Here is a 14,712-nt window from a genome sequence, read left to right as displayed (position 1 = left end):
GCGGTCGCTAACAGTGGCATTACAGTCGCTGATAGCGAAGAGCAGTCTTTACACCATGGATGCACAGACCGCGGTCCGCCGGTCGAATACTGATGGGACAGCAAAAATAATATTCTCGTACATTCGAAAAATATTGAATTCATAACGACCAAGTTATTATCAATTCTTTATTGTCTTTAATTACCTATACTTCTGGCAGCAGACCCGCCATCAGGTCATGATTTGCTCGAGTGGCTCCTAGTCTTTATAAGTCTGTGCAAACATGCTTTACACCTATGACCAAGAGCTTTGTAAGGACCTTTCAACGCCACTTAACGGTCTATCGGAAATCTACAGGAACGCCATGTCTACCAGAGGACCTCCTATGAATGCTGAAATGATGATAGTGCCAGTCACGTCAACAATAAATTTAAAGTTTCACATTTTCCAAAAAATAAAACGCATTTTAGTTTAAAGCCTTTATTTATAATAAATCAAAAACCTTACAAGATAAAAGCTTCTATGTAGGCACATAACTATATTTAGTCAAATAGGTTTTTTTACATTTATATATTATCAAAACAATGTTTTGGAATGAAGTGCACAGTACGCAATGTCCACTTGTGGGCATCCTATGGCCAAAATGAAGGTGATACTGTGCCAATGACAACGACACAAAATTAAATTTGTCTCACTTTTCAATAAATATAACGCATTTTATTTTAAAGCCTTTATTTACAAATAAATAAAATTAAAAAACCCTTACCGACAAAAGCTTTTAAGAAGGCACTTAATTACTATATTTGATCCAATACGTTCTTGGTTTCGTTCGTTCTTTCACGTATAAGTATAATCAAAACAACGTTTTGGAATCAAAGCTATGTAAGCTTTGATTCATTAATTTGGTTTCCATAACATGTATTTACATAAAATTTAAATATCAATGTACTAAATATCACTGGACATAATTCAGGGCGTTTCGCTGAAACTAAACGGCATTTGAATACTTATCTTTGAACATGTTAATTTGTTTGTATAAAAAGGAAACTACAGTACCTGGCGATAAATAGTCGACCATCTCTTTCCAAAAGTCGATGTGCAATATTTATCGCTGGATACTGTAGTTTCCTGTTTAATAACTTCTATAAATTTATAGAAAGTCATTAATGTTGGAGTTTCTTTTTTTTTGGTTTGTCTGTTATTCGCAGGTTAAACGTTTAGTTCGGATGGACATATACTTGAAGAGTTTGCTAAAAATCGAAAACACTGCTTGTCCATAGACTAAAAACAAAATATTTCTTTTCTTGTTTTGATTTGTACCTTGACTATTAACCTCTCTCAATAACTCAATAACCGACGTAGCAAATAATAGTATGGAAGTCACAAGATTTCACTGAATTGATGACCGCTGGAACCTTAAGATTTTGGTTTAGAAATCATGGATGAGCAAACAAGAATATTAACCCTTGGCACTCGAGTACGTTTCCGCGTAGACTAACCAACTAGAGACGTTTCGGAATACTTTTCTTTATGAATTTACTACCTTCAACATAAAATAATTACATAAACTAAACTTTTATATTTTAGTATCTTGACATTTTGACGAACACAATTTCTTAAAAATTAATTTTAGAAATTTTGTTTTGTTTCACAATATTAGTCATATGTTGTTTGATGTCTTTCGGCATGTTATTTCATTGAAAGCAGATTCCGCAATCTTTCTTACTCCTATTAGAATTATATACAGCTTTAAATTTAAGCTGCTGTTTTCGGAATTTCTAAACCCCAAAAAAAAATTGATTACGCCACCATTTCAAAGATTCAAATTTCAAGACTCTGTGCAAAACGGGCAGTCTTCAATTTCAAACTACTTAAACCAGATAATCCAAGCAAACAATATATTGAAATGCTCAAAGAAAATGGACTAGTAACTCCAAACAGAATTACACCCGAATACGTAGGACCAAAACTGCATAAACCACGCTTGCATTAACTTAAAGGACAACACCTGCTATACATTGATCGAATCAGCTATCACAGACAAATTTACCAAGAAATAGAGAAGTATAAACACTTTACTCTGAAGAAGTTCCGATATAAAGCCGTTAACTATGAAACCATGTATAAAACAAACGAATTGATTAAGACTGAAGATCTATCAAAGTATGAAGACCTAGAGAGTGAAATTATAGCAAGTATTAACAGAAACCCATCACTAAAACTAAGATATTAAATACATCAAAGACCGATTTTATAAATAAAACAATTATAGATGGTATAAATAGAAGACACATCTTGTGGCATAAACATGAAGCAAACCCAAAAAATGAAATAATTGAAAAAATGGTTAAGGCTGAAAGAAACAAAGTAACAGAAACAATGCAGAAGGCGAAACTTGCTTACTTTCATAAACCTTTAAGAAATGTAAAACGAAACCTCTTAAAACGTGGGAGCTAATAAATGAGCTATAAAACAACAAAGAAAAAGAGACATTTTCACCTTCGGAAATAATCTCAGACGGTAGGACTGGACAACATAAGCACTAAGATTATAAAATGCATCAAAGTCCCCATTCTCAAAAATCTTACGTGATGGTTAAACCAATGCCTCCGCAATTGTATGTTCCCTGATGTTCTAAAAATAGCCAAAGTATCTCCTATTTTCAAATCTGAATGTAAAACTGATCCTGGAAATTACAGGCCTGTATCTATTTTACCTGTGTACATCTAAATGAAATTTATTTCCTTACAAAAAAAAAATACAGGCTACGACCCAAATCAAACATAGTCTTAGTGCTAGTCCAGTCCAAAAAAATATCTTAGTTCAGTGTAACACCTATAATCAGAGATTTTATATAATGGTTAAAGAAATTTATGTATCAAAAGAATTACATTATACAACTATATGAAAAACTTATACAAAAAATATCTTATACTTATACATACTGCAATAGACATCGCAACTAAACTAAAACATCAAATAGACTGTAAATTTATTGCTCTGGAAAAATTTATTTGGTTTAAAAAAGGCGTACGATACTGTTAGCCACGAAATACTATTAAATAAGTTGGACGGCTTAAGCATCGGTAAGGCACACAAAATCTTTCAATCATATCTCGAAAAAAGGTACCAGGTTGTTAAAATTGGTGAGCATCAGAGCACTACAGCGCAAATTACACGCAGAGTCCCGCAGGTTTCAATCCTTGGGTCGCTTTTGTTCCTGTTTTACATAAACAGCGTTCATGAAATTGGCCTAAATGGTAACGTCACTCTATAAACGGACGGTACTAGCTTGTTTTATTTGGGCCCAACAATTAATGAAATAGTTAACAAAGCTCAAAATCATCTTGATAGGTTCTCCAGGTGGCTCCAAATCAACTTACTAACTGTAAATACAAGTTAGACACGTAATATACGCTACAAAAAACAAACAATACGATCCACTAAAAATTAACGGGGACGAAATACAGAAAACGGATAGCCCCTTAACATTCACAAAAGTCATAAATTATAAAAGTTCTAAGTGCAAATAACTTGGTCCTATGGTGTCCAAAAACAAAGTACAAGAGCAAACAAAGTATTATGTATGAAGGTGCACATATCTACAATAAACTTGCCACAGACATTAAAGACTGCAAAACATTACTATGTTTCAAGAAAGCGCTCAAGACCCACATTTTGAGAACCATTCAACATTTAGTTAAATTACCACTTCCACTGTCTACTAACTTGATGGATACAGCAGAGCATAAACAACCCGTGTGATAGAAAAAATTAGATTACCCTACATTTTATTTTGATTCGTCTGCTGCTGCGACTCAGTTTATAAAATATTATTATTTATAAGATATTTTTCGTATAATTTTTTCATATAGTTGTATAATGTAATTCTTTTGATACATAAATTTCTTTAACCATTATATCAAATCTCTGATTATAGGTGTTACACTGAACTAAGATATTTTTTTGGACTGGACATGCACTAAGACTAACTAAGACCTATTTACAGGAGCTACGCTCAAAGGCGCTCGTGGGAATCATGATTTAGCATTCCGATACAAGGACGTCCGAAAGGGCCGAACCTCCGCTAAAATTACTTGTTTGTAATATACTTCATATTGCATAAGTTTCAGAAGTTAAAAAAAGCACTGGTGTAAAGGTTAGTAAACACTCATTAATCATAGTTCTCTCATCTTACAAAATACCTTATTTTATACATACCAACACTGCTCTAGAATGATAATATTAATTGAATAAATATATCTATAAGTAATAAAAATATTGATATGTGCATTATATATTATTTCTGAATAGATCGTATATAATTATAATTTTTTAAATAACATTATTTTCCTGCCTTATAACTAAATATATATAATATATGCAAGAAAAGTTAAATAAGCTTTTCAGAATTTTTCACCCAAAGTGAAGTTGTTTGATATTGTTAAATATATACTAACAATAGTTTAATATTCTCCCTTACTCATTGTTTTACACTTGTAAAAACTTCCTAATTGTGTACATGCAGATTGTAATAAGAAAAAAGTAACCATAAGTTTAAAACTATTTTTCTTTGATTAGGCGAAAACTATTCCATTACAGGTTTTGCAAATGATTTGTTTCCTTTGAGGATATTGAGTATTTTTTCGAAGGATTTCTTCATCAACCCATTTCATCAATTGATCTTTAAGAAACAATACTGTCTCTTGACAAATCATTCCATCTTGGAAAAATTCTTTTAAAACAATCACAATACTGTTGTCGTAATTTCTACATGGCTCGCCAAGAGGTCTTTCATGTTTCATGTAGTTGAAAACGAATTTTACAACTTGAACTATTAAATCTTCTTCTGGACTCAAGAGTTTCATTTTGGCGATTTCAACCGGCAAGAGTTTCGAGAGTACATTGAAACAGATGGTCATGAGTTTAGCATAAACGTCTTGACTAAGATTCTCTAACATTTTTCCAATGTCTTCAGCACATAAAGCACTTATTCTTATCAAATGGGCACCAACTCTTATTATTTCTCCTGGATGGATTCCAACAAGGAAACTATTATCTTTATTGGAATCTGAATATGTTGCAACACATGAATTAGGTATAACCCTTGTGGAAACATTCCTTGATGTAACATTAGCTGGACCAAGATTAGAGAACAGTTCGGACCTGCTTTGCTTTCCCATATTATATAACTCTGAAGGATTAAATTTGTGCTGAGCATTTAAGTTAACTTGTCCATCTGCTGTCATTGATATCCTTAACTTATGCTGATTAACATCTTTGTTTATACGAAGGACATCAGTGAAAAATTGGTCTTTATCAAGAATTGTCTTGATGCCTCGAATGACTTCTGTGTTTCCTTGAATAGTGCCTTGTACTCTCCTAGATTCAGCGCTGATTTTATCGAATATTTTCCTTAAAAAAGTAAATTGACATAATATTTGTTATATTATCTATGTGTATATATCTAAATAAAAATTATTCGCTAAATCAAAACTAATAAGGTACTGGATAGGTTTCTTATGGAGAGAAAAAAATTGGAAAAATTTCGAAGTCATTCAATAAAGTTAGCGAGTAAAGATGCATTAAAAAATAATATTGTGTGCCAAGAAGCATTAATATGAATAAATAATTAATAACAGTAAGTTTGTCGTGCCAGCGAGTACATTATAAAATATAAACAGTACTATGTACAAATCTCATTATTCAGTGTACACAAAATAATACAGCAGCAATCTTACCTGTGTCTATTGCTTCTAAGAGAAGCTCTGTATTCATTAATGGTATTGGCTTGAGCTTCTTCAATAATGCTCTGTGCAGTTTTATTAGAAACAACTGCATGGAAAAAGAAAAGTGTTGCAGCTGAAAACTGGAATACCTCAAGTTTTGAGGGCTTCTCTCCATGCTTTTGATACTGAAACATATGAATTCATACATTATCACCATATACAGAGCGATTGGTTATAGATGTAGAAGCTTTAAAGAGTTGAATGTATAGCTCATGGTTCATCATCAATGGTTTCAGAAATAAAAAATAATGTAATGATAAGATAGTAGGTATAGTATAATATTGTAAGAATAAGTGTGCAAGATTCGGATAACACAATAAAATTAATTATTGTTTAATACATGTCCCTGAAAACTTTTACTGTCCGAAAATATTGGCCTGCAATCAAATAAAAAAAATAATATAATGCAACATCTTTCAGTAGCTAATCACTATTTTATTAATAGGTATAAAAGCTTTAAAGCTTTTTGCTGACAAATGAGCTATAGATTAACCACTTTACACGATTATTAACCAAACACTGTAATGTATAATATTGGGTTTGTTAGGATAGACTTATGGAAGTCAAAATTTACCTTAATAATAATATTCATAAGACTGCTAACAACGCCGACACCGCCGGTTATCATATTAGCATGCTGAAGAACCTTTACGGACGTTGCCAGTGCTTGCCCCGTCTGTAAAAGCAATAATACTGTTTACACTAAAATTGCAATTAAAATGAAGAGAAAGTTTTTATCAATTCTTAGCGATGGTTTGAGTGCATTATGTAAAAGCAAATTTTAATATCATTTAATTTGAAAATATTGTAAATAATGATTAAACTCAATTAAAATTGGGGAAAATCTGGAAGAGGGAGAATTTGGAAAGCAATATATATGCTTCTGCAATAAAAATGTGGTCCCGTATTTTTATTCCTTTTCCTACTGGTATCTGAAAATAGTTTTCGGATGTCAGTATGAAAATCTTCATAGAATAAGTATGTACAGGAAACAAAGAAAAACGTTACACAACACCATAAATTAGAATTGTATGGTAGAACAAAATGTAAAAATTGATTATAAAGTGTAATTACTGCTAGATATTGTTCTCTGCTATCACTTTATATTGCATTTTTAAATCTGTTTGCTAGAGATGCAAGACTTTCTAACAAAAAACTATATTCTATTACTTTTATTATTTATACATACATATATACACACACATATTTATATATGTGTGTGTATATATGTATGCAACAATGACAAAATTTTTAGTTCTATAATTTATAGTATCTTCTAGAGCTTAAATTCAGTACCAAGTGATATTGTACTTTTTTATTTATTTTTTTTCTTGTGTGTACTGCCCCTGCGGTACAGGCCTTGCCTACTGTGAGAAGCAACAGAACTTGCGTTGGCACACTTACGTTATTATAACTGTAACTTTAATCTTATAAAGTAGTTTTATACAATATATATATATATATATATATATATATATTTTCACTAACCTAATTAGCATGCTTTACAATATTTACACTAACCTATTTAGCGCGCTTTACAACATCCATAATAACCTATTCAGCGTGATTTACAACATCCATACTAAACTACTCAGCGCGATTTACAACATCCGCACTAATCTAATATATTTAGCGCGCTTTACAATATCCATACTAACTTATTTAGCTTGCTTTACATCATTCACACTAACCTATTTAGCGCGCACTACAATATTTTCACTGCCAAAAGCGCTACTATTCCTGGGAGTACCAGAGGCAGAGAACAGAGATTGCCGTAACGTCGTACTCAACGTCCTGAAGGAGCTAAGGGTTGTCAGACATCTCAAACCTTCACTGTGTGCCTTAAACTTCGGTCCAAAGGCAAGTAGCGTCACCGACCCGACATTCGTCGCTTCGTCCCCTGCTGACTCTACTACTGCTGAGTACCTTTTCCTCGAGGTTTGGGCTTAACATGCCTTAGCTTTGCTATTTTATCTGAATGCAGACCTCAACAAACTAGACCGCCTTCTGAATAACTGCTTTCGATTCATTTTCAACCTCAACAAATTCGACCACATTTTCCTATCTTACTCGGCTAAAATAGCTGCCTATCCGACAGTGCCGTTCTTTGCGTGCACTGACTACGCTTTTCTCTTTACTATTTTCTCCCACCTAACCTGCCTACTTAACATCTCAATTCCAGTTCTTAGCCAATACACACGAAAAGACACTTCACTCCTCGAGCAATTGTCTACAGAGATGTCCCCCTCACAGTACCGACTTTATCCACTCCTCCTTTTCAATACAAGCTATTCTTCTCTGGAACGCACTCTCGCTCGATATTACGATGATTAGGAAGCGTTGCGCATTTAAAAGTTCGAGAGCCTTTGCTTGACAAACTGACGGAATCATCGCGATTTTATTATTATTTTCTATTATTACTCTTATTCAACATGCTAAGAATAGATACAATTGGGTTGGGGTATAAACAATATTTATTTTAGTCTTTTGAAAAGTTGTATTTTCAGAATTATCGTTTAATTCGGTGGGGTGGCGATATATTGCGTATAGATATATGCAAAAGAATAAAATAATTTAAATATGCAAATAATATATAGTAAATTTGATATTGAAAATCAATCATTCAAAATAAAACATTAAAACGACCACTATCGATTGTTTTCTTAGAACACATTTATAAACACATATTAAAAACTTTTGTTTATTGTAACGATCGAAGCGAACAAATCATATTTATCAATATTTCATTAATTTTGCTCTAAGAAAAAAAAAACAACATACTGAAATTAACAAAATCAGATTTCGTTGTTATTGTATGTATAATACCAATTTTCAACATTATTTGAAAGAACAAAAAAGCCATTAAACTATTAAATCATACTTTCCTATAATATGAATAAACGTGTTCGTAAGAAATATAATTTAATTTTTAATCTTGCTGCGCAATAGCTTAAATAGCGCCTACCTCCAGACACAAATTTAGGAACAAAAGGTTAAGGTAATAAATTTATCGTTACAATATGTAATGGCGCCATAGTTTTTAAACACAAACAGCATTATTAAACTTGACTAAAGAAATGATATCTTATTTTTTGGATCTGTGTGATAGATCTTGGGTATTATAAGCGTCTTTACATAAATAGCCGCCGAGATATGTAAATTTGATTTTTTTTTAGTCTCTGTGAGATCAGGTCGAAGAGGTACATAAAGTTTATCTTTCGATAGTTTTTTTTTTTAACAGCTCGTATGTATAGTAATTATGACGGGTCTAATTAAATTTAAGAAGAATAATGTTAAATGGTTGTTACGGACGCATCGGACACGGAAACAGTGTTGCAACAACGAAAGTAAAGTAGCTATGGAACCAATCTAATGCAAATACTCTAATTCCGAGGTTCTCTAGTTTTTTAATCAAGATTGGAACGAAAACAGTGTCAAAAGCATTGGCCAAATCCAGGAATACGCAAACACAGCTTTTCTTTTGTTCTAGGTGCGTTAAAATTTTAGAAGTAAGCAGGGATATCGCGACGTCAGTGGATTTGCCGCAACGAAAGCCAAATTGCTTTTCCGATATTAGATTAATAGTTTCCAGATAACTCACCAGTCTCTTGTTTACTAACTTGTCAAGTATTTTAGAGAATGAGTTTAAAAGATACAGAGTGGTAACGAGCGGGGTCATCCTTTGATCCGCTTCTAAGGATAGGGACAACAATAGCCAAATTCCATTCGTCCAGAAAAATGCTACTAAAAAGACCCATATTGAAAATTTCTGTTAGTGGTTTTAGGATAAGATCTCTTAATAAATGTCTTGCTTTCTTAATAAACGAGTTGCATATCCCGTGTATATCGCGAAATAATTGTGTTTGAAGGTAGATAAAAAAATTGTTATTTGGTGATACTATTAATTTCGATGTTTAAAACACTTTTTGACATTACACTTCACTTTGTTATACATAGTCAGTTAATTAAACTCACAATGCACAAACAGAGGGCAGAGAGACAGACAGTCAGTCATTTGGACAGAGAGTCACTTTGAACAATCAAAAAACTTTTTCAACTGAGGAGCAAAACAATACGATGTTGCACGTAGTATGTACTGTGCGCGAGTCCGAGAGTGTGTATACATGCTTATCTTTGAAATCGTAACCATCATTTCAGCCCCAGGTCATCCACTGCTGGACTAAGGTTTTCCCTATTAATTTCCTAATAGATCGATTGAAAGCGACTTGCACCATCTTCCAACAAACTTGACAAGTTCATCTATCCGGCTTGAGGGATGGACAGATGACAGATCAGTGGTTTCCACATAGAATTTTAAGCTGCCACTAGTTTGCGATCTGGTCAGCAGGCGACGAGATCTATTATCCAATCCGCTGGGTTATATTGCTCCTTTACGGATGTCCTTATTCCTGATTTAATCTTATAAAGAATAATCCTCTACATGGTTCTGAAAGCGACTGTGAGCTTGCTAATCAGGCAAGAAATGAAAAACCTTGTATCATACATATCAGTCACATATACACATCTATGGGATGTGTCTGTGTATTATACATAAATGTATATACACTTAAGTAATATTAACGTGAAGAATGACCAAAATTAACTGACCTTTGACAAGTTAGTGCCAGCAGCTGCGGAACGGGCAAGCAGGGTAGTAGCTGCACTGGCTGCTAAGCCAACACTTGAAGCTGTTATATTTAACCAACTCCCTTGGGCTTCACTATTCATTGGGCTATTACTCTGAAATATTATTTTAAGTTATGATATAAAACGTTTGGAATGTAATAAACAAATAGATTGATTAACAATATAATTAAGCCCCCTGTTTCCAGATTTAAGTGAATACAATTTAATTTCTCTCAAAAAAACAACATGAATTTTCAACAATCTTAACCTGTTAAAAATCACACCCTCATTACATAAACGGATATTAAAGCTTAAGCTGTCAAAAAATAAGTCAGTTTAAATGTTAAATCCGAATTTTAATTATTTATATAATGGTCAAGTAACTCGAGTAATTAGTATTATACCTGTTCATGTACCCTCCTGTCATTGAGATGAATGGAAGAACGAACAAGACCATATATGCCAGTGGCCACTGTAGCAACAGTTGCTCCAACAAGAAAAGCTGGTCCAATAGGAGTAAATGCAGCAGCACCAAGAACCCCCACAGCCCCCAATGACACAACTGTGTTAGCTGTGTCAACAGAGCTCAGCACTCTTGCCTTAAGGCCTAAGGCCGGTGATGGCGCCGCTGTTAGTTTAACAGCAAATGCTTCTTCACCCTGAAAAAATAAAACATTCACTTAAAAGGAATATTTATTGCATGGTATCATTGTTCTAATAGTTTTTATTTAAGTGTGTAGCAATTGTGTGTAGCTTGAAATAAAATAATAAACCAATTAATATATAATTGAGTAAAACTTCTAAATTATACCATAATAAAAATTATATGTTTATATATATTTGTACATCATGTGACTCACAGTTGAGAGAAGAAAGATATAAATAATAAATCTAATTGAATATCTATACTTGAAATTCAGAAATAAAATGAAAACTGATGTACACATGCATTAAGTTGTACTTTGTATCTACTTATGCATATATTTACGTTTCAATAAAATTTCATTTTAATTAATTATTTTTCTTACCTCAACAATAATACCTTTGTATTCACCATTTTCTGGAACAATCATCACACACTTTGGAAGTGTATTGTTTTGTAAATATGAATCCCAATCTTGATATACTCTTGCATTATCATCAATATATATTCTACATGGTTTAGCTAAAAAAACAAATAATATAAAAAATACAAATACATCTATCACATTTTATTACGAATATTTAGCAAGCAATTAATCTTAGCCATTTTACAGGTAGACTATAAGAACAATAAAAAATCATGAACATATTAAAAAAAAAAAAAAACTATATGGCAGACATGTCTTGCAAACATAAAAATTAAAACATATTGTTAATACACCAATCATATTTGATGTTTGAGTAGAATAATATAATAGTTATTCTTCAATGTCTTTAGTCACATAATTGTAATATATCTGAGTAGTGATAATATCAAGAAAATATATTAAAATTGTAAAACCAATAACAAGCTGGTGCTAATAACTATAAATTTTAGATATCAAATAGAAATGGTGACAAGTACCCCCCCACATTGAATTTAGTCATACATTCTAAAATTTTATAAATACAATCTGTCTAAATTATTCTTTTTACTTACTACACTATTCGAGTACAGTATAAAAATAAAAGAGAACACTACAAAACTAGCTAGCCAATCTTTGTCATAAATCTATGACCCTGTTATATTTCAAAAACTTATGTTACATATAGCATATTTAGCAACTTCAGCCTTTAGGCCTCATGTTAAGAGTAACATCATAGTCATGTATATAAAAAATGTAACAATCAAAATGTCCAAGTGTCCAGTTACAGCATAGGTATTGCTTAGATATAGAAAACTTGAAAACTGATTTCTTTTTTGTTTAGTGTTTGTAAAAATTAATGTTTGGTATACATAATATTTTGTTGTAGTTACTATAATAATCTTAGCTAAAATACTATTGCATTAATTAATGTAAAAAACATACTATTTAGTGTTGTTGGAATGCATTTTCTGACTTTGAACACAGCAGTACACCAAATATCAATGTCATTTCGTTGATGTAAGTCTAACCAATAGTTTGATGGTTGAATTTGATAAAATTTGGTAGGTTGAGGTCTTGCACAAACAATTAATAGTATTGACACCATAATATCCTCATCATTTTGTGAATATTTACCTGCAAAAAGATAAATTTACTTAAATAAATTAAAAATGAAAATAATCAAGTATATTAAAGTAATAGAAACATTTGAAAGTTTCTATAATGACATTTACCAAAGTTTTCAAAAGCTTACAAGAGGGTTTAAAAAGTTCTTTCAATGGCACAGAATACCTCATAACAAATAAGTGTGCCATAAAATTTTATTATAATTTGCAATAACACATACATTGTTAATTAACAAATTTATAGAGGTTAATTATATAATACATTTAATAAACGGTCATAAAGAAGACCTTGATATATACATTAAACCAAAATCCAGTGAAAGGCAAAAAGAGGCTTACCCTAGAAACTTAAACAATCTTTGTCACAGGTTTTTTTTTTAATTTATGACTATTTAAAAAAATAATGAAATATTAACACCTTGTGAAGTTCTTTCTATTACCATCATTACAAATATATTTTTATTTTTATTTTATGTTACTATAACCCTTCTGTAAATGGAAATTATGGTTACATTGTGCATACAATATTTTCACTACATTCAAATTTAACCATGTTGCTAAACTAGTGTATCTGATAAACATGTTTTTAAGATTTTTTTTAAACATGTTTTACTATGAATAAAAATATAAATATAAGAATATACAAATATAGTCCTACAGATTAGCAAGTCAGTTTCCCACAAAGCATAGAAAACAGATAGTTGCTGGAGCCTTAAGGCTCCTTTCTTAAATTTATAATGTATTGTACAATGAAATTCAAAAAGTTAATAATTTACAATAGCACCTTTTTAATAATTAGCTCATTAAATACATACTTTGTTCACATAACTTTTCATATATCTTAATAACTTGTTCCTTTTGTCTAGAGGTGTATCCTTCAAGTTGCCCTGTACCATCTTCAGCATTAGATAAATCGCCTACAGAACTTGGCCCACCAAATAAAGCAAAAGCAATATTTTGCAACAACAGCCTTCGGTCACTTTTTTCATACCTGTAAAATTTACATGGAATAACAATGTAGAATATTTTGATATTACCCTTTATTAATTACAGCACATTAGAAACACCACCAACCATATTTGAATACAGATATGTGGATATGTATATTCAACATTAACATTGCAATATAATTACATACAACTATTCACTAATTACAAGCTTTCTATTTACTTAAAAAAATCAACTGTATGTGAATTATGTATGTGCGTAAATAATTGGGCAATAATTTATCGATTAATAACAAATAACATCATTTTTAAAATTTAACTTACTTTAACCAATCATAATCCTGTAAATTTTCAAAATATTCTTGTTGAATTTCAACTGGTGATAATTTTGCTTCTATATTAGCATTGGTTACATTTTCAGTAAGAACTGAAATTTCAGATTGCGTTTCCGGGTACAAAGATAATTGTAAATTTTGAAAATTCCTGTTATTCTCCATTGTATTAAAAATAAATCTAGGGAATAACACTTTTAGAAAGATTATATATCAATTGCGCACTGTTCAATAATTTGTTTCATAATATATAACTACACGGATATGAATACATGGAAAAATTGTTATAACATCACAATTCATTGTCACATCTATGACATTGATATTTAGAATCGTGAATTACCATCGTAGAATCTGAATTTTGCAAAATAAATATGGAACTTACTGTTATTTATTTTAAGAAAAGGTCAATAAAATTTTATAACGGTTAAAATCGAAACAAAATTATAGTGATAGAACCAAATTAAAAAGTGTTACTTGTAATTTTCATTATTATACTTTTTTTATTAATAATTTATTTGCAAATTTTCGGGGAGGAGTAAAGACTCGCTAAAAAATATTCCAACGTTATCCTGTACATTATGACAGGTGAATAACATTTTATCCTAGTCTTACCCTTAAAAAAATTATGATAAAAATGTACGGTATAGTTGTTATGTTTAATGTTATTACTTGTTAAGTATGGTTTTTTAAATATAATTCCTAGATAGTTTTAATTAGATAACTTTGTACATAAAATTTTATACGAAATTACTTTGAAATTTATATTTTCTTTTGTTCGGACCAAAGAAAGCAGATTAGTCATATATACTTTAAAGATATATTAATAAAAGTAAAATTTGTGTCTACTTCCAGTTTGACGCATT

At 31.2% G+C, this 14,712-nt stretch overlaps 1 protein-coding gene across 1 annotated transcript; it reads right to left on the bottom strand.

Annotated features, from left to right (window-relative positions):
• Nucleotides 1-462: 462 nt before the first annotated feature.
• On the bottom strand, nt 463-14,136 carry LOC137929240 (uncharacterized). The gene is made up of 9 exons (XM_068772140.1): nt 13,839-14,136; nt 13,383-13,558; nt 12,386-12,577; nt 11,423-11,559; nt 10,799-11,053; nt 10,377-10,508; nt 6,343-6,444; nt 5,721-5,893; nt 463-5,394 (listed from the first exon to the last, which is right to left on the bottom strand). The coding sequence occupies exons 1-9, from the start codon at nt 14,009-14,011 to the stop codon at nt 4,557-4,559; spliced, it is 2,178 nt and encodes a 725-aa protein (XP_068628241.1). The 5' UTR covers nt 14,012-14,136; the 3' UTR covers nt 463-4,556.
• Nucleotides 14,137-14,712: the final 576 nt, after the last annotated feature.

This window comes from Battus philenor, unplaced genomic scaffold, assembly GCF_028537555.1.
Source record: "Battus philenor isolate CCGP_79_NKW_IND1 unplaced genomic scaffold, ilBatPhil1.0.hap1 SCAF_46, whole genome shotgun sequence".
In the NCBI taxonomy this organism is placed as follows: domain Eukaryota; kingdom Metazoa; phylum Arthropoda; class Insecta; order Lepidoptera; family Papilionidae; genus Battus; species Battus philenor.
Note: the sequence above shows the minus strand (reverse complement) of the source record. Positions and strands in the feature narration are given on the sequence as shown.